The sequence below is a fragment of the Carettochelys insculpta genome, chromosome 13 (assembly GCF_033958435.1).
Source record: "Carettochelys insculpta isolate YL-2023 chromosome 13, ASM3395843v1, whole genome shotgun sequence".
NCBI classification, from domain to species: Eukaryota; Metazoa; Chordata; order Testudines; family Carettochelyidae; genus Carettochelys; species Carettochelys insculpta.
In genome coordinates, this window is record NC_134149.1 from 24,789,963 (window position 1) to 24,808,803 (window position 18,841).

An 18,841-nucleotide genomic window follows, 5' to 3' on the forward strand; every position below is an offset into this window, starting at 1 on the left:
AAGAGGTGTTGATCTTGATTCATGCATTCCCTTTCCAAAAGGGCAAACTCCCACCCCAAAGCCACGTGATCAAAAGCAGGACAATAAAGGACACTGGTAACTTTAGAAAGTGCAGCTCACTGAGATACGCAGCTAGAGATCAGTTCTAAACTATATCCAAATGGAGTGTGCTTGGTGGGGGAGCTGTAAAGGAGCCATGTGAAACTCAGGAGTTATGTTTAGAGCTCCCAGCTTAGTTTAGAGCTGTTCAGGGATTGCTCTAAATTTTTGTCCCTGGGTTTTGGTAGGAGAGACAGGGACCACTATAGTGCAGCAAAGCTCTGGCCAGGCCCCCTTTGCCCCAGTAGCTGCCAACACTCTTTCTACACCCAAGCCAGAAGAGGAGATAGCATTAGAGTTGCCAGCTTGTAATATGTAAAACCCAGGCACTCCAGCATGAGTGCCTGATTCTCCTCTGCCCAGCCTCTTCCCTCAGGCCCTGCCCACCCCTTTCCCTTGGGGCTCTGCTTCTATCCACTCTTCCACCCCCTTCGCTTGCTGCTTTTCTGCTCCTACCCATCTCCCACCTGGCTCAGGAGGGACTTGCCTGCAGAACTGGGACTGGGAGCTGCAGTTGTCCAACAAAGGTAGGAGGCAGCTCCAGCTGAGTACAGGCTGGTGCAGGGAGTGATCCCGCATCTCCCTACCTTACAGTAACCAGACTTTGGGTATCTGTTCAGTAGATCTGACGGGACACCATCAAGTCTCCTTTTAGAATGGACTTTTTGGTCAAAAACCAGGCACCTGGCCATCCTAAATAACATATGAGCTGGCTACGGACAGTCCTCCCCCACCTAGGAAATCTCCTATGTTGGGCAATTCCTGAGCTGTCTGCATGTACCAGCTTTTTGATCCCTTTGCAGCTTCAGAGCAGCAGAAGGGTGCTGGAGCAGGGCTGAGGCTCAGACAGATGCTCACTCTTGCAGTAAACCCACTAAGCGGTGGGGAAAGCTGAGCATTACTGTGTGCAGAAGGCTGCTGTGTCTCCAGGCGTGTGCCTTTTCTAGACAGCCTTCCTGTTATGCATCTTTGCAGCAAGTGAGTGCAATGCTAAATTAGACAAGGAAATTAAAAAACACCCTACTAAAACCTGCCTTAGCACATGATAGCAGAACATATTAACCAGGCCTCCAAGCAGACAGTGGGTGAGAAATATTCACTGTTGTTTTGCTGACAAGAACGAATTTAATCTTCTGCAGAAATCACTCAAACAAGCGCCACATTAGCATGGAAAGAAACCATCAGATCCACAGCTGCTCAGTTATTAGTTTGTCTTAAACAATCCTTTAGTTAATAAATCTGATTCCCTCTCATGACAGTCAACCTGGCCCCTCTTACATTTGACTAGGTTTGGTTTTAATTTAGTTGCACACATTTATTCAGGTGCATTCTTCACTGTTGAAGAAACACTGACTAATCTTTGGACAGGCTTTTGAAGACATAAAATACTATATGAAGGCCCCAATCCAATTGCTATTGAATTATTTCCACTGACGTTATAGGAGATTAGATCGAGACCTAAATGTTCAATTATCGTGTAGGCCAGGAATGGATAGCCCAAGGCAACTGTAATGGGATACAGAGATGTTCTCCTTTAGATCAGCGCTCTAAACTTGGCATGGGTTGACAGTGACCAAAAACCATTACAAGCTGACAGTTAGTTGGCCTGTGTGGAATGGGTGGCTCATCGTGGACAAGAATCCCAAGCGTAATACAATTTTAGAACTCTCACCTTTGCTCACAGCATTGGCAGGTAGACCAGAAAACAAATGACACCTGGAGAATGAACCAACTTGTTACTGGAGAGGAGAGACTCTCCCTGAGGGGGCAAGCATGTCGGGCCAGTGTCCTTTCTCTCTCCTGGTTTGGATTAGGGCATTTTTGGGGTGTCATTAATGCATGTTTCAGAAAGAATTATCACTCTCCACCCTCCAGTGTAAAACAATTTCCTTTTTTAGAAAGCTGATTTTCTTCCTCTTTCAAACCAAGAGAAATTCTCAGAGGTCAAGCACGTGGGATAAGACAGTGCAACACTATCCAGCTTCTTTTTCCTGGATCTTCTTGGGTCATGAAGACCTGGCAGAAAGTATAAAAGCGATGATAGATCCCAGACATCTCTGAAATCAGACTTATAAAGGCCTAACTTACAAGCCTAGCACGTAAGTAACAGGGAGCATGAACTCTCTTTACTGACCAAGCAAGTGCTATATAATATTTTCAGAGGTGTTAACTGCATCTTAAACTCTCTAGTCAGTTGGGTACACATGATGGCGATTAGGGTTGTGCATGTACCCCTGCTTTTTCCATCTAGCATGAGCAATACTCCATTCTCTGCAGCGGTATGCACACAGCTGCCTCTCTGAATTCAGGACAAGCAGTCACAAATCGCTTCCAAACTCCACTCTCTTGGTTTTGGATTTTTTTGCCTTCAAGATCCTGTGACATACAGCAGCTGTTGATGTTTAATAGGCTATGATTCCAGCAGTTCTCTCCTTTGCAGATGGTGACACATTTTCTCCATCGTAGAATATGAATGGCCAGAATGTTCCATTTGTCTGGATGCCAGGGAAGGCTCTTTGGCACTATTAGCCCACAATAAAAGCATAACCTTTGGAGTCATTTCAAATCACGGAATAAGGATCAATATTAAGTCAAGTTTCAAAACCCTTTTGACATGTCCACCTCTTTCCTGTCCACAACTGGCTGAGAAAAAGTCACCTCATGGCTCTTTAAGGAGGAGAGAAATCAGTACTTTCAGCATTAATGCCTATACCATTACCACAGAGAGTCCAAAGCAAGAATATCCTTTCTTGCTTGATTTACAAATACTGCTGAAACAGGAGACCATCCAAAGCCTTCCAAGATACCCAAAGCAAGCAGGGCTTGTGTCAGCAGTTTGAAATGAAAATCAAATTTAAATAGTTCAGAAATATAATGATGTTGACCCATTCTTGGCATTAGCCTGTACCACAACAAGAGTTATTTCCAGAGGAATTAAATTTAATTTAGTTCTGGGATGGAAATTTAAGCTATTAAAACAAGATTACCCAAATTGGTTTCGTGAATATCCTCGTCCTTAATCTTCATAAGGCACTATATAAATCATATATCTATTCTGCTTCAAACTCATTTGAAGTGTTTGCTTATATGTTAGCTGAAGCTATTTTAGACACTGAAGCTGCATTTATAAGCTCAGCCTAATAAAACATTGCTATCTTAACCTTATCATTGCAGAAATTAAAGGCAAGGAAACAGAAGTGAGTCAATTATTTCATTCCAGAGCTTGGAGATGGCAGAGTAACAGTACATTTTTCCTGGATACCCTGTGGGCTGTTATCTGCGCTGCAAGATCTGTAGCCCTGAGGAGAGAGAGGTCATATTATAGTGCAGAATCTGAGTCTTTTAACTTATAATCAACTAGCTGTTCAGCCAAAGGAGCTTTGTAGGGAACGGTTTCAATGAGACCAAAGTGTGTTATTTTCACTGGGTTCTTATAAATATCTAAATCCAACTAAAATTGCCCTACAGGCCCTCAAAACTCCATAAAGTCATCCTACTCCAATTCCCAGCAACCCATCTATTCTTCCCTTCTTACCTCTGTGATACCTCTGACTATAAACCCACAGTCTCTACTGCTGTGTTTCTTCACATCTGACCTACTGTCTCCCCGCCCCAAAAAAGTGGGGGTAAGGAGTGGGTCACTTTTGACTGCCTCATGGGAATTCTCTCTCCATCCTCCTCAACGACAGTTAACTCCCCCTCCTTAAAACATGCTATACAGCTTCCCTCTTCTCCTATGACAGACCTTCTTTTTGAAGAAGTCTGTGAGCAAGGGCACTAAATAAAGGTAAAGAGCCAAATTCATCCTTAGTAAGTTCTGCTTTTTATCCATAAGCAAACCTGGCCCGGACACCTTGATCAGTTTTTATGTTCTATCATAAAACTCAATGATATTCCTTCAAGCCACATCCCAAAATAGCAAATGATTAAATTTATCCCAGACCTTATTAGTGACAAATCACTAACACGTTAGGTAGTGGCATACTCAACATTCCCTCACAACAGAGAAAGCTGTGATTAGCATCAAGTTGCTGTTCTGTTGTGTGTGTGAACATATTTTTGTCTAGTCTCTGGCATAATGATGTTCCAATCCCGATTCATGCTTGTGGCCACTACTGTTATGCAAAATATTGAATAATGGTCGCAAGAAATGAAAACCTCGGTGCACTTTAAATATGGAGATCCCAGCAACATGTCCGTAATTAAATAATAATATCATAAGCTCTTTCTAAACTCTGTCTGCAACTGGTTCTTTCTCCCAGTTCCACTGTCTAGAGTGGGGGTGTAGCCAGACATGAACCCCCCATTTGGCCTTTTCTTCTTCTCCCCCCCGCACTGGGAGAGACAGAGAGAGAAACAAGCAAGGGAGACAGGTAGCCTTTGATGTCCTGGGAACGCAGGTGTGCTGTCTCGCCCAGCCTCTCTACTATAAACAAAAACCAGACAGTGAATGGGCTAGCTAATGGCCGCCCTTCTGGCTGATCTCGGTGATTGACACGCCTGATCACTTCCCCAGGAAGAATGGGGAATCTCCGCCCATTGCCTCCAAAGGTGCCCAATTGTCCACAATTCACAGGTGCAAATTGAGCCTTGCACCTTCCCTGGGAAACCTGGGGTTCAAAACACATTCCTCCCGATTGGCCACTTGAGACCAGGAAGAAGCCTATGTGACAAAAGGGATATAAAGGGGTTTGGCAGCCCACCCCCCTTTCAGTTTCAATCACCTACACCTGCTGGCCAGGTCTGGAATTAACTCCCGAGACTGGGGACACCTGGTTCATATCTACTTCTTCCCGAGGGATTGAGAGAAAGATTCTGGGTCACACCGGATCTAGGAGGCAGGAGTAAGAATTACACCTGTATTACACTTCTCTCCTATAGGAATTGAGGGAAAGACTCTGGTTTCACCAGGTCTAAGAGGCAGGGGTGAAAATCACACCTGCAACTTGCCTTTCTTATGTACACATTACTTGTATTAGTTTAAGCTAGCTAGTTTGTCTAAAACCTTTCTTAAGTTAAATTGTGTTGTTTCCCCTTTAAAAACCACGGGTACTAACTGTTTTGGGCTATAAACTGCTAAAAACCATTAGCCTGTCACTCAAACCGTGGGAAGCCCTTACCTTATCTTTAAAACACATTTACCCCTTTGATCTATTAGAACACTGTGATCCTCCACCATCTTTTACATAGAACTGTAGAAAATCATTATCTTGTCTATCAAACCACAGGGGGTCCTTACCTTACCTTAATTGGCAAGCTGAGGTCAGCAATTACCTTCTGTAAACATTATTAACCACGAGAAAAATCATTATCCTGTCACTCACTCGGCGGCCATCTTGTTTTCATTCATAAATTGAGCGGTCAGTTTAAAACCCCCTTTTACACGCGGCAGCTGCTTCTGTTGTAAAATTGCTGCCAGCGGTTCCCTATTAACTGTTAGTAAAGTTATAAACAAAAATTCACAATTGTGGTACTTTGATCACTTGTCTTAGATAAATTGTTTCCATCTTTGTATAAATAAAAAGTAACTGTTAAAGCCTCTCTAAGTGTAATTTTCCTCTTGATGCTGTACCCGAACTAAAACACAAACCAAAGAACCCAGCCTGCCCTGGCTGCTTAGCGTAGCTGCTGGTGTGGCATCACCCCCTTTGCCCCACCAGACCTTTAGCTGGCACCTGGGCATCGGCTCACAGGAGGTCAGAAACCTTTCTGAGGCGCAGTGCCAAAATTTGACCTTTTGATCTCTATGTATGGTCTGAGTGCTGGAGACACTTTTTGACGTCACTAAAGCCGTGTCTACATGTGCACGCTACTTCGAAGTAGAGGCACTAACTTCGAAATAGCGCCCGTCACGGCTACACGCGCCGGGCGCTATTTCGAAGTTAACTTCGACGTTAGGCGGCGAGACGTCGAAGTCGCTAACCCCATGAGGGGATAGGAATAGCGCCCTACTTCGACGTTCAACGTCGAAGTAGGGACCGTGTAGTCGTTGCGCATCCCGCAACTTCGAAATAGTGGGGTCCGCCATGGCGGCCATCAGCTGAGGGGTTGAGAGACGCTCTCTCTCGAGCCCCTGCGGGGCTCTATGGTCACCGTGGGCAGCAGCCCTTAACCCAGGGCTTCTGGCTGCTGCTGCGGCAGCTGGGGATCCATGCTGCAGGCACAGGGTCTGCAACCAGTTGTCAGCTCTGTGTATCTTGTGTTGTTTAGTGCAACTGTGTCTGGGAGGGGCCCTTTAAGGGAGCGGCTTGCTGTTGAGTCCGCCCTGTGACCCTGTCTGCAGCTGTGCCTGGCACCCTTATTTCGATGTGTGCTACTTTGGCGTGTAGACGTTCCCTCGCAGCGCCTATTTCGATGTGGTGCTGCACAACGTCAAAGTTGAACATTGACGTTGCCAGCCCTGGAGGACGTGTAGACGTCTATTTCGATGTTGCTACATCGAAATAAGCTATTTCGATGTAGGCTTCACGTGTAGACGTAGCCTAATAGTCCTACTTACAACAGCTTCATTCATAAATAAATTAAGACGCAGAACTTTACCACTTAGGTGGTGGTCGGTAGCATTAGCTGGTCTTTTGTTAATTCACAGTAGAAGGGCTTTGAGCAAGCTCCTGGCTGCATCAGAAGAGAAGGGGCAGGGCTGAGCTCCTGCCTCACATGCTGATGAAAATCAAATCAACTTGCGTGTCACTCTGGGGTTGCTGACCCCTCGTCCAGAGCTTCATGAAATACCATTCAGCAAAATATTACATCGTACAGAACTCAAAAATGCCAGGTCTGTGCTGAAACTTGCACTAAAACCTGCCCCTCCAACTGGCAGCTCCTCTCCCAAGAGATCACTTTGAAACATTACCTCATGTGGGGGTTTCTTCAGTTTTATTTAACAAGATCCCTATCCAACTGGCAGGTTGTTTTCATTGAGCCTGTAGAGAGTCACTTAAGAGCAGTTCTAGAATGTCCAGTTTCAGACCAGGCCAGATGAGACCTATTGTCCATCCACTTTGTTTTTCACTCCCATGTCAACACCAGTTGCTTCAGGGGAAGATGTGTAGCTCCCATACCGTTACGTTACATAGCAAGTTTCCCAATGGGAATTTTCTTCTATTGCAGCAGCACAGGTCCGTTAAGTAAACCAAGACTTCACGAAGTAACCAAAAGAGAGCGTGAGGTACGTGGGATTGTTACAGCTTTTGCTTCCATGCTGTTCATCACAGACCAGGGCAATTAAAATCATAACAGGACCCAGCAAAAGAAGCTGGTGTTCTAGACCACCCAGGAAAATGACCCACAACGACTGGATGAAGCTTTTGAGGCAAGCTCTGGAGGACTGGCCCCCTACCTTATCAAAATGCTCGATGAGGATCTCAACCACAATGTTTTGGAACTTGATATTCATCATTGCTGCTACTGTGTCCTCCTGTGCCCGCAGAAGGGTAGGGCCAAATATAACCCCCATATTGGATGGGGACATCAGATTTTCTCTGCTGTGCCCACACACGCTGTCGGCATGGATGGAGGAAAAGAAAAGAAAAGAAAAAGAGACGTTTAGGAGACAATACAAAGGACCATTTAAAAACTGCAAGATTAATAAATCCAATTCCCTCCATACTGCTAATAAATCCAATTCCCTCCATACTGCTAAAGTAGAACTTGTTTTCAGTGCCCATGAAGCTGGTTATAAAACATAACTACGACTAGTACATTCTTTGCCTGTGCAGAAAGCCTGAGGATGGGATGTCCTGGCATTGTCATTTCATCCCTTCAAACTCCTCACTCTTCGTTTAGGGGGGGCACTACCCCAGGAATCATTAGCTATCTGTGCTATGTGCATATTAAATGAACCATTTATTGTGGAGTGATTTATTTAGGCCAGTCATGCATTGCCATTTTTCCCCCAAGGAAGAATTATGTGTAAGGAGAGAATCTTTGGAAAATTTCAGAAAGATCTCTATGGTGTCATTTGGCTAAAAGCATCATGGCTTTCAAGAAACAGAGTAATTTATATAGCTTTGTTTAGATTTCAGTGCCATACACAGCTCCACTGAATAGCACCAAGTGTGGAATGATTTATAGGCTAAACTTTAGGGAAAGACCACATATTATTCAGATACAGAATTGGAGTTGGAACTTCAAGGCTGGGAGAAGAGCTCTTCTGATGTAGAGCTGTGAACTTTATTTCTGCCACCTACCTCCTCTGGGCATTAATGGGATTTCTGCCAGGATAGACAAGGTAGGGAATGGGCCCTCCATGCAAACCTTGGTGCAGGCAACAACAGAGCTGCTAGTAATAATGGGTTTCATCTGACTGTAAATGCAGGGAGGTTTTCAAAAAATATCTATGCCTGCCAAAAGCTATTGACAAGTCTAAATGAGGACCATGTATTCAGGCTTCTTACCCCTGAAACAGACAGATTATGAACCGTGATCCCTGTAAACTGAGTGCTTGGGTGGCCACCCAGAGAGATTCAGGTGACACTCAGCTGATTACTAGAATGCCCACAGCCATCCAGAGTGGGCACCATTTGTTTCCACTGGTGGTGCACATCCACACTTGCCTTGGCGCACAGAGGAAACAGTCAAAACTTTTCTGTTAGTCTATAAGGTGCCACAAGACTCTTCGTTGCTGTTACAGATCCAGACTAACACGGCTACCCCTCCGATACTCGCTGTTGTAATGGTTGTTCTTCAAGATGTGTTGCTTGTATCTATTGAAATTAGACGTGCGCGCAAGCGCTTGCCCGGCTGTTGGAAAGTTTTCCCTAGCAAGTACCAGCGATGTCGGCTAGGGACCCTCCTGGAGTGGTGCGAAGCCTATATACGACCCCCAGCTTCCCTTCAGTTCCCTTCTTACCACCCATGAGGCTGTGCCTATTCTGTGGCTGAGTACCTGTTGCTACACACAGTTCCTGAGCTTTCTGTGCAAAGAAGTTGTAAATAGTTGTGTTTAGCATGCCCGTTGTTTTAGGTTCATAGTGGGCCACCTGTGCCTTCACATGACAGCCCTCAGATTTCAGGCTCTCCACAGTCCATACGTTGTTTACCAAATGTATGGGGGTGATAGCTACCTTCCTCTGCTGCCATGGTGTCCAGGTCTACCCATTTCTTGATGACTTCACATCAGGTGCAGGCTCAGGTGGCATTCACCTGACCAACTCTGGACAGCCTAGGCCTGCTGCTCAACCCAGCAAAGTCCTCACTGGCCCCTGCTTGGTGCATAGAGTTCATTGGGGCAGTTCTCGACACCACTCAAGCCAGGACGTTCCTTCCCGATCAGCACTACCGGGATCTTGTCCCTCTCCTGTGCATCCTCTCCAAGTTTCCCATCACCACAATCCACATGTGTCTTCGGCTGGTGGGGTTACAGGGCAGCCAGCATATGCATGGTTCCCTTCACCAGATTTTGGCTTCAGCCTCTCCAGGCATGGCTGGCCACAGCGCACCATCCTGGCTGGGACACCTTAGACATGGTCGTCTCTCTGCCTTGCCACGTCAACAATGCTCTTTGCTGGTGGCTGTGTTTGCAGAATGTTCTCATGTACATTCTCTTTCACGCATCTCAGCCCACCCTGTCCCTGGTCACAGAAACGTCTGCCTTAGGCTGATGTGCCCATCTAGGATGGCTCACCACTCAAGCACTGTGGACAGAAGAGCTCTCTCTCCACATCAACGTGCGCAAGTTCTGGGTGGTTCGCCTCACTTGTCTGGTGGTTCTACATCATCTCCGCAGCCACTGTATGGCGGTATTGATGGACAATATCATGGCGATGTATTACATCAACCAGTCGGGGTGGGGGGCACTCTTCTCCTCACTCTACTCAGAAGCTCTGCACCTGTGGGTGCACAGCATAGCCCACATCATTCACCTGGAGGTGTCCTATCTCCCGGGGGGCCAAACCCAGCTGGCAGATAGTCTCAGTCATTTGTTCTTGGTCCATGAGTGGTTGATCTGCGTGGACATCCTCCACTTCATCTTCCAAAACTGGGGCTTTCCCCAGCTGGGCCTCTTTCCATCTTGGAGCAACGGCAAGTGACCTGCATTCTGCCCCTTCCGGGGCCTCAGCTCGGGCTCCATATCAGATGCACTCCTCATTCTGTGGACCCCAGGACTGCTCTATGCCTTTCCTCCATTTCCCCTTGTGCACAAGGTGCTCCTCGAGGCTCGCAGGGACAGGGAGGGCTTATTTCTCAGAGCCCCAGCGTGGGCTCATCCGCACTGGTACCCATGTTGATGGAATTTTCTGTGCTTCTGCCCATGCGCATTCCCCTGCTTTTGGACCTTGTCATGCAGAACCAGGACCACCATCACCATGTGGACCTCCGCTCCCTTCACCTCACGGTGTGGTGGCTTCGTAGTTGAAACCAGCTAAGCAGGCTTGCTCAGGGCCAGTGCAGCAGGTTCTTCTTAGCAGTCACAAGCCATCTACATGATCGTCTTACCTGGCCAAACGGATGCACTTCTGCTGGTGGAGTCAACGCAACCTCATCGTTGTGTCTGCCTCTGTACTGCAAGTGTTAGATGACCTTGTTTCCCTGAAGCAGCCAAGCCTTGCTTCTTCCTTCAGAAAGGTTCACCTAGCAGCTATCTTGGCCTTCCACTCCAAGGAGGGTGAGTACTCTGTTTTTGCACACCCTAGGGTAGGGTGTTTCCTCAAGGGCATGGACCAACTTCACCCACCAGTTCACTGGCTGGTCCAGGGGCCAGTCGCGCCCCAGTCCATGTCTGTCACTGCAGAACCCAGCATCTTTCCCTGTCTTGAGCTTTAGCGTGGCTGGCCCAATGAGCTTCCACCAAGAGTAAACTCTCAATAGGACTCTGTAGAGGTGTGTGTTAGGGTTTGCCCGCTCCGGGGCAGCAGAAGGCCACAACACCTCACTACAGCTACATTGACATTGGCTCGGGTAGGACTGGCCCTGGGCTACTTCCTACCTCCTCCTCCACTGGTTCCTGGGTTCATTCAGAGTCGTCAGGGAACTCAGACAGGCCTACATCTTCCAGACAGCAAGCGAGCAGTGGGTGCATAGACTTGAGTAGCTCTGGGTAGCGGGCAAGAGGCAAACCTGGAGGCTTGGGCAGTTCTATGTCCTCTGGGTATTGAGCCAGTGGCCACCCAGGAAGCTCAGGCAGTTGGTAGCAGGTAAGCGGCTGGTCGAGAGGCCTGGGCACTTCTAGGTCCTCCAGGTAGAAGGCCAGCAGCAGGTCAGGACACTCCAGGTTTGGGTCAGGGCAACTGGTCAACAGGTCTGGTCAGTCTGTGGGTCTGTCTCAGTCTGGTTGGCTCCTGCTCTGGAGAACCAGGCCTGGGACCTCTGATCTGCTCTGAGGCCACCCTTTTAACGAAGTGCCTCTGGCACTTGCTGCCTTGAGTATCAATCTCTGGGGGGCAGGACAAGCATGCTCTGGCTCTGTCCACCAAGTCTTCCGGTAAGACTCCTCTGCTTCCGGGGTGGGGGAAGGCCAAAACACCTTGCTACATATTCCCATGTGGGATAGGGTTACTTGGATCTCTGCACCTTGCAGCCTCACAGTCACTGTGATAGAAGGGCAGGAAATCAAACCTTCCCAAAGCAATGTCCATGCCTTCACCATCAATGGACCAGTTTTCACTGATGCTGAGAGCGCATGACACCAGTGGAAGTCAAACAGAGCTAGAGCTGCACATGGGAAGTGGGGGCTGGGAGGAGGAAGGGGCAGCTTCCCTGGGATCCAGTGATTTAAAAGAGCTTAAGGCTCCAGGCCAGGGCTACTGCAACAGCAGTGGCAGCTGGGGCCACAGGTCCTTTAAATCACTGCCAGAGCCCCAGACAGCACACTCCAGGAGCACTGGCTGGGAGAGGCTAGCCCCACGGTCACCTCTTCCATAAAGGCTGAGCCACTCCCCACCATCTTGCCCAGAGCCATAGGAGCCCAGCACCTCACAACAATCAGCAATTAACTAGGTATTAGGGTGGGCCTGAAGGCTAATGTGCTCCTCAAAGGACAAAGCGTGTTGAAATCCATAGTATGGGAAGCACCTCCAGTGTGTATTTAACCGCCAGTCCCTGGGAACTGGGTGTTAAAACTGCTCCACAATTCCAGAGAGAATGTTTCGAGAACAAACAAGAAGTTTTGTGGCACCTTATAGACTCACAGATATTTTGGAGCATAAGCTTTTGTGGGCAAAGACCTGCTTCATCAGATGCATGAGTAGGGCGTGGTTTCAGAGGCGTATTTAAAGAGTGAGGTCCCCGTAAAAGGGAGGGCCAGAGCTGAGAATGTTTCTGCTAATTGGGCTGGCCAGACATTAGGTTTACAGCACTGTTCTGTTTGACCATATGCTCATTTAAAAACTACTCTCTGCTTGGTGCTTCTCCCACGCTAGCCATTGGGTGGGAATGGCACATAGGGGAATATACCAGGCAAGTGATAGCTACACAATTTGGGCAGTAAATTCACAGGTGTACAATAGTCATCAAGGCTGAATTAATTTGTCAGAGAAACAAGCTGACTTCTCTGACTCCTTTTTCTGTCTCACAGGTATAAGAGGAGTATTTATGGGACTCTGCTTACTTGACCAAGTGTCGAATGAGGAGTTCCAACATCTCTCTATTCTTCTCAGGCAGTTTATAAACCAGAGAGTGAATGGCTCCCAGCCTGTAATCCAGATTCTCAGACTCTGGAAAGAAACAAGGAGTTTTTGCCTGATGTTAATAAAATAAAAAAATCTGTGTTATTCTCTGGAGGTGGAGTGGGGGCTACGGGCAGCCTGCTAAGTACGTATGAGAGTAAGCTGGAAGGAGTGAGATTACACAGCAGCAAGGTTATCATCCTGAGAAATGAAGTGGAAAGAGAAGAAATCAGACTTAAAGGGGGCTCAGAGTGGGATTTCTCAGTTGAATCTAGTGCTACTGAAATGTGCTACCCAGAGAGAAGTGACCCAGCATGAGCAACCACTTCCCTTAGGCACTGACCCAATGCACCTCAACTGAGATCTAGCAAAAGCAGTTCTAGGTCCAAGCAAGCATTTCAGTCCCCTCTGGTAAGACTCTTACCAGCACAGGTGCAGTACATTTGGGTAAAATGCACAGGGTTAACAATAGAGTCCCTCACACAAAAAACATCCAGGCACAAACCAGCCTGGAACAACAACATGCACTGTAGACATGCACTATGTATAGACTGTCAGCATTATAGATGCAAAAGCTCACGTTCAAGGTGAGAGGAGGGCAAGGGAGGGGTTTAATATTTCCATCTACTTGGCAATAACTGGTACAATAAGACAGGAATCCAGTAACTCCTAGGTAAGTGCCAGACTCCAGTAAGTGCCTAGGATTGAGCACAGTCATCTGGGGATTTTTATTCTTTAGCAGAACAAGAAACAATGTCATTAATTTTCTAAGGGCTAAAGTCAAAGAGGAGCCATGCTGCAGTTTCTCAGAGCTACAGGTGTCACCACATCTGGACTGAGCCAAAAGTGTTTTCCTAGACATAGGAGATTTTAAACCCCCCACTCTCTCTTTTACGAAGAAAGATGGGTGAGTAAATGCATGCACAGGCTCCCTATCCCTGAAATTCTGAGTTATCAGGGTGCAGCTACTTCAAAATGATTAAAGATCATTTGTGAATGGACATTGCAGCAGGATTGCAGAAGATCCCAGTTTTAAATGGGTCTGGGCTCAGATTATGCCTTGTTAACATACTTGATCTGCTTGTCTGACCTTTTCCACGAAGCACTCCATCAGTAAAATGCATTTCACGTACTTGAAGATATTATGGATTCATCATTCCAGGACAAATCTCAGCGCCAAAGAGGGACAGCTGAGACAGTACATGGTCATTGGGGCTGTTACCTCATGTCTCTACTTACACTTTTAAAAAATAAAGCTGTCACGAATGATCCTCTTAGCACAATTGAACCAATTCACTTTTTATACATGTTATATGGACATACAACATAAATATTTTCAAAAATCCCCTTACTCCATGACCCACCACGAGCCTCTCTGAAGGGAGCCAAACCCAGGCACACACAAATGCACTGTAACGTAAAGCATGATGGGGAAGAAATGTAGTCACCCTTTTAGAATGATTCCTTCAAACAAAGAAACCAGAAGCAGGAGTCAGGTTCTATTATCAGTACAAAGGGCCAGATCCTCACATGGTGTAAATCAGTAAAGTATGAAGCTTTGCAAATTTACTCCTACTGCAGATTTGACTCACATAGGCTGTGTCTACACGTGCCCCAAACTTCAAAATGGCCACGCAAATGGCCATTTCGAAGTTTACTAATGAAGCGCTGAAATGCATATTCAGCGCTTCATTAGCATGCGGGCGGCAGCGGCGCTTTGAAATTGACGCGGCTCATGGGAATAAGGGGACTTCGAAGTAGGCGGGGTCCTTTCGAAAAGGAGCCCCGTTGGGATGAGCCGTGTGGCGGCGAGCCGCGTCAATTTCGAAGCGCCGCTGCCGCCCGCATGCTACTGAAGCACTGAATATGCATTTCAGCGCTTCATTAGTAAACTTCGAAATGGCCATTTGCGTGGCCATTTTGAAGTTTTGGGCACATGTAGACGTAGCCATACAGTAAATGGTAAGGCACAGGATCCTGCAAATGTAGAGTATCCTCAAATCCCATGACAATACTGAACTCGAAGATGTAATTCAGTGATACACAGAGATTTTCTTATAATTTAGCAATGCAATAAGTGAAGCATCTGATTTTCCTTCTCTACCAGGTTCCAGATGGACGTGGCTGGCTGCAATGTCAGCTGTCTCTCTTAGATCCCATACACTGCAATGCCAAGATGCTTGTTGCTGGGGATCTATAACCAGGCTATGGCATCTCACTACAACTGGGACTCCACGTGGAAACATACTCAGCATTGTGTTGAGCTAGTGGAGCAATGCAAAGAGAAGTCCTGTTCTTATACAGGAGAGGGGCGTGGGGGCTATCAATAGCGAAGCTGTTGGGACTTACTTGCAGCCGACACCAGCTCTTTATGGAGTTTGTACGTCATGACGGGTTCAGCTAGATTCCTGAAACAAACAAAAACAAAACTGAAATCCTCAAAGAGCAGACGAGTGTTCCCAATTACACTGGGAGAAGAACAGAAAGGAACATCTCATATTTTCCACTCAAATTCCCATGGAATCTTGAGGCTGCCCAACTGGCAAGCCAGCCGCTCTCTTATTTATGTAGCTCTCCGAGGCTGTGTCTGCACTTGCATTCCTCTTTCAAAAGAGGCATGCAAATGAGGTGGAGATTTACATATCTGGCACCTCATTTGTATATTCTTCTTTCAAAAGAAGAAAAACAGTGCAGATGCAGCTCTTTCTAAAGTAAACCTCATCTTCAAAAGAACCTTTCTTCCCATAAAAAAGGGAAGAAAGGTTCTTTCGAAGAGGGGGTTCACTTTCGAAAGAGCTGTGTTTACACTGCTTTTCTTCATTTGAAAGATTATGCACAGGAGGCACCAGATATGTAAATCTGCATCTCATTTGCAGTTTCAATTTCCCTCATTTGCATGCCTCTTTCAAAAGAGGAATGCACGTGTAGAGACAGCCTAAATGGATGTGAAGTTTGTACAGCAGAGACATTTTTCAAACAAAAACCACATTTTTCACTCAAAGAGTTCCAGCCCTGCTTGGGAAAGAGTCAAAAACAAAACAATGATTTTGAAGTTACCTAAGGTAGAATTTCAACGAACTGGTAATTGTCTTGATGTCCCAGTCACTGTTTTGGAGATCTACATCCCCTGGACATTTTGGATCTTGAAGAGAAAAAAAAAAGTGGCAGATAATAAAAAATAAATTAGCTTTCACACAAAGCATGATTTTTTCAAAAAATAAGTAACAAAATTTGTTCTGTCAAAACAAAAAGCAGTCAAGTAGCACTTTAAAGACTAGCAAAATAGTTTATTAGGTGAGCTTTCGTTGGACAGACCCACTTCTTCAGACCATATCCAGACCAGAACAGACTGGTCTGAAGAAGTGGGTGTGTCCCACGAAAGCTCACCTAATAAACTATTTTGCTAGTCTTTAAAGTGCTACTTGACTGCTTTTTGTTTTGATAGTGTATAGACTAGCACGGCTTACTCTCTGTTAAAATTTGTTCTGGTATGATAGGCCCTAGTGATGGAGAAAGATAGAGCAGCATGGAAGTGACACCAATGATTCCTCTTCAACAGGTAAAGTATAATGAACATACCAACACTGAGGCTTTGTCTGCACTAACACAAAGGTGTGCATGTTTGGTTTTTCACAGTGAGATAGCTAACTTGCAACCTTGATTGTGCTGTAAAGTCCTAAGAGGAGATAAGCATTTATGGTGTTACCTGAGATGCAGTAAGATCAGACTAGCTATAGTTTCCATCCGTGATGTGCTCACCTAGTTTACTTTGTCATAAAACTACAATGGGATAGCTAACTCAGGTGAGTTACCTTGTTTCTCGAACTGAACAGGAGGATGGTGTATTTAAAATTAGAGGGGGCGGAGGAGAAAGGATAAGAAGGTGGTGTTAGACTGGTCAAGGCTATCATCCAACTAAAAAAGGGAAGCACTTCTACTAGGGACCTCCAAGATCAAAGGCAGAGAAGCCCTAACTATTGCATTCCAGGTCTGTTCCACCAGCCAACAGCTTTGTGGGCTATTCCCTAAAGGGAAGTGGTGGAAGCCCCATTACTTAAGTCCTCTAAAAGTAAGAATTCTATCAAACCCCAGTGTTAGAACAAACTTCTTGATGTCCCACTTAAAATGTCATTTGCTCAGTTTCACCCTATTATTTCCAATTATTTCCCCATAAAAAATAACCACATAATATCTCCATGTAAGTAGAAACATGGAGGGTAACAAAGAGAAGAGAAGAATAAGGTATACTGTGCTCATGTCCAGATTAACTGGACAACCACAGTATTTTTGTGGTTCTGTAAGATTAGGGATTTGGTTTGGGGAAGGCAGGGAGCATAATATGAGTTACGTGAGTACAATGAGAAACAAGGCTGGGTGAGAAATCCAAAGGGCTCACCGCTCATAGGTGTTATTAAGTACTGCTGCTGGATTTTCTGCTGTGACCAAAATGAGGATTTCTGTACAAGGAGTGATGACACAGTGGTCAACCAAACCAATGTAGGTTTACAAATGAAAAGCCACCAACCAGGGTTTGGAATGGAAAAGCACAGAGCTATTTACTGAGATGCTAGAAAACATGAGCTATTTAACAGCTTCTCTCTACCTTATAAATTATCAGAAAAGTGTATCTGAACATACAAGATGGTCCAACTGTAGGGAAATCCAGTACAACCGTGTGGGGATATCACAAACAGTCCAATGTTTTAATAAAAATAAACAACAACAATGATCAAAGTAATGCAGCCTGTATTTCCCTGGTCCAGCACGCTTGGGACCTCAGTGGTCCCAAGCGAGGGAATTTGCTGGACCAGAGGAGGGCAGGTGCCACAAGCTGCACAACCCCAGGTTGCCTGGGGGCTCTGTTCCACTGGGCTCCAGGGGGGCACCCCACCCCAGGCTGGCTCTCCGCTGAGTGGGGCTGCTGCCAGGGATTTCCAGCCCCATTGCAGCTCCCCACTGCTGTGAGGATGCCAGCGGGGCTCCCTGCCCCTGCCAGCCTGTCTGGGCTCCCCATAGTGAGGCCACCAGCAGGGCTCTCCAGACCCAGCCACTCTCCCTGCAGGGCTCCTTAACCCTGCTTGGCTCCCTGGTGGACTTCCCACCACCATGGGGCCGCCTGAAGGGCTCTCTGCCGCCAGTAGGAGCAGCCTGCCCGCCAGAGTGGCTCTGGGCAGCTGGGACTCTCAGGTCCAGCAACATCTGTGGTCCTGCCGGATGAGACAGTTTCAACCTGTAATGGTCTCTGTATAGTGCATTTATACTAGGTGCCTACTTGGCAGGCAGAAGCTTACAGGCTTATTCTATGCTCCAGCTTTATTGAGTCTTTCCCACCAGACAAGCCATCCAGAATGGTTTGGCTCATGGCTATCTTACAGCTATACCTCTGTCCAACAAAGCTTGAGCAGACCAGTTTGTACCTTGGGGTCTGGGAACAGGGTTTTCTCAGAGTAGAGCCTGTGACTCTGGAATACGCTCCCCTCTTTGGCCCAACACAACTCAGTGTTGTTAAATATCTCAGGGCATTCTGGGAGGGTTTTCTGTGTACTCGGATTTGTCTGAAGATGTTGTGGGGTGGAGCTCTGTGGGAAGAGCAGTTATCTGGTTTGTGCTAACAATGAATAAGTGGGTCTTTTCTTGCAAATGCACCTAGAAGTGAACAATATGGGCATCTGGTAAATGAAAATGATACTGTGAAGTGTTTTAGATATAGGAAAACCAAAGCAAGCAGCAAAAATTGTCATCGCACTTATGGCTAAATTCTGGTCTACCACGGAGTAGATTGGAAGCAACTCTAGTGGAATTACACTTGTATAAAACTCACAAGGAAGACTCAGCCCTTAGCTCTAGTTCTCATTAGCCCGAAGGCCCATTTATACGGACAGAGAGGAGCAGAGGGACCTTACGTAAATGGAAGTCAGGACTTATTTCTGGGACAAGAGAGTCTGTTTGACAATTAGCAATGATCTCTCTGTTTTGGGCTCTCTTTGCTCACTGCAGTCATCACATGCTGCACAAACAACTCCACTTCCACGTTCTTCTTGTCACATTGACGCCCCTGGCTTCTTACTTTGAAGCTGCACATATAACTGGCCATGTTTTAAAGGGATCACTGAGAGACTGGGTTGGAGAAGCAAGCC

At 46.4% G+C, this 18,841-nt stretch overlaps 1 protein-coding gene across 4 annotated transcripts in view; it reads right to left on the reverse strand.

The window, feature by feature from the left end:
- Positions 1–18,841, reverse strand: part of OPHN1 (oligophrenin 1) — a 140,823-nt gene that overhangs the window by 8,089 nt on the left and 113,893 nt on the right. For all 4 annotated transcript variants that reach the window (XM_075007783.1, XM_075007784.1, XM_075007782.1 and 1 more), the window contains 4 exons: positions 15,762–15,846; positions 15,054–15,112; positions 12,647–12,752; positions 7,439–7,598 (listed from right to left, as the gene is read on the reverse strand). In XM_075007783.1, coding sequence (XP_074863884.1) covers positions 7,439–7,598; positions 12,647–12,752; positions 15,054–15,112; positions 15,762–15,846 — 410 coding nt within the window. The remainder of the gene's footprint in view (positions 1–7,438; positions 7,599–12,646; positions 12,753–15,053; positions 15,113–15,761; positions 15,847–18,841) is intronic.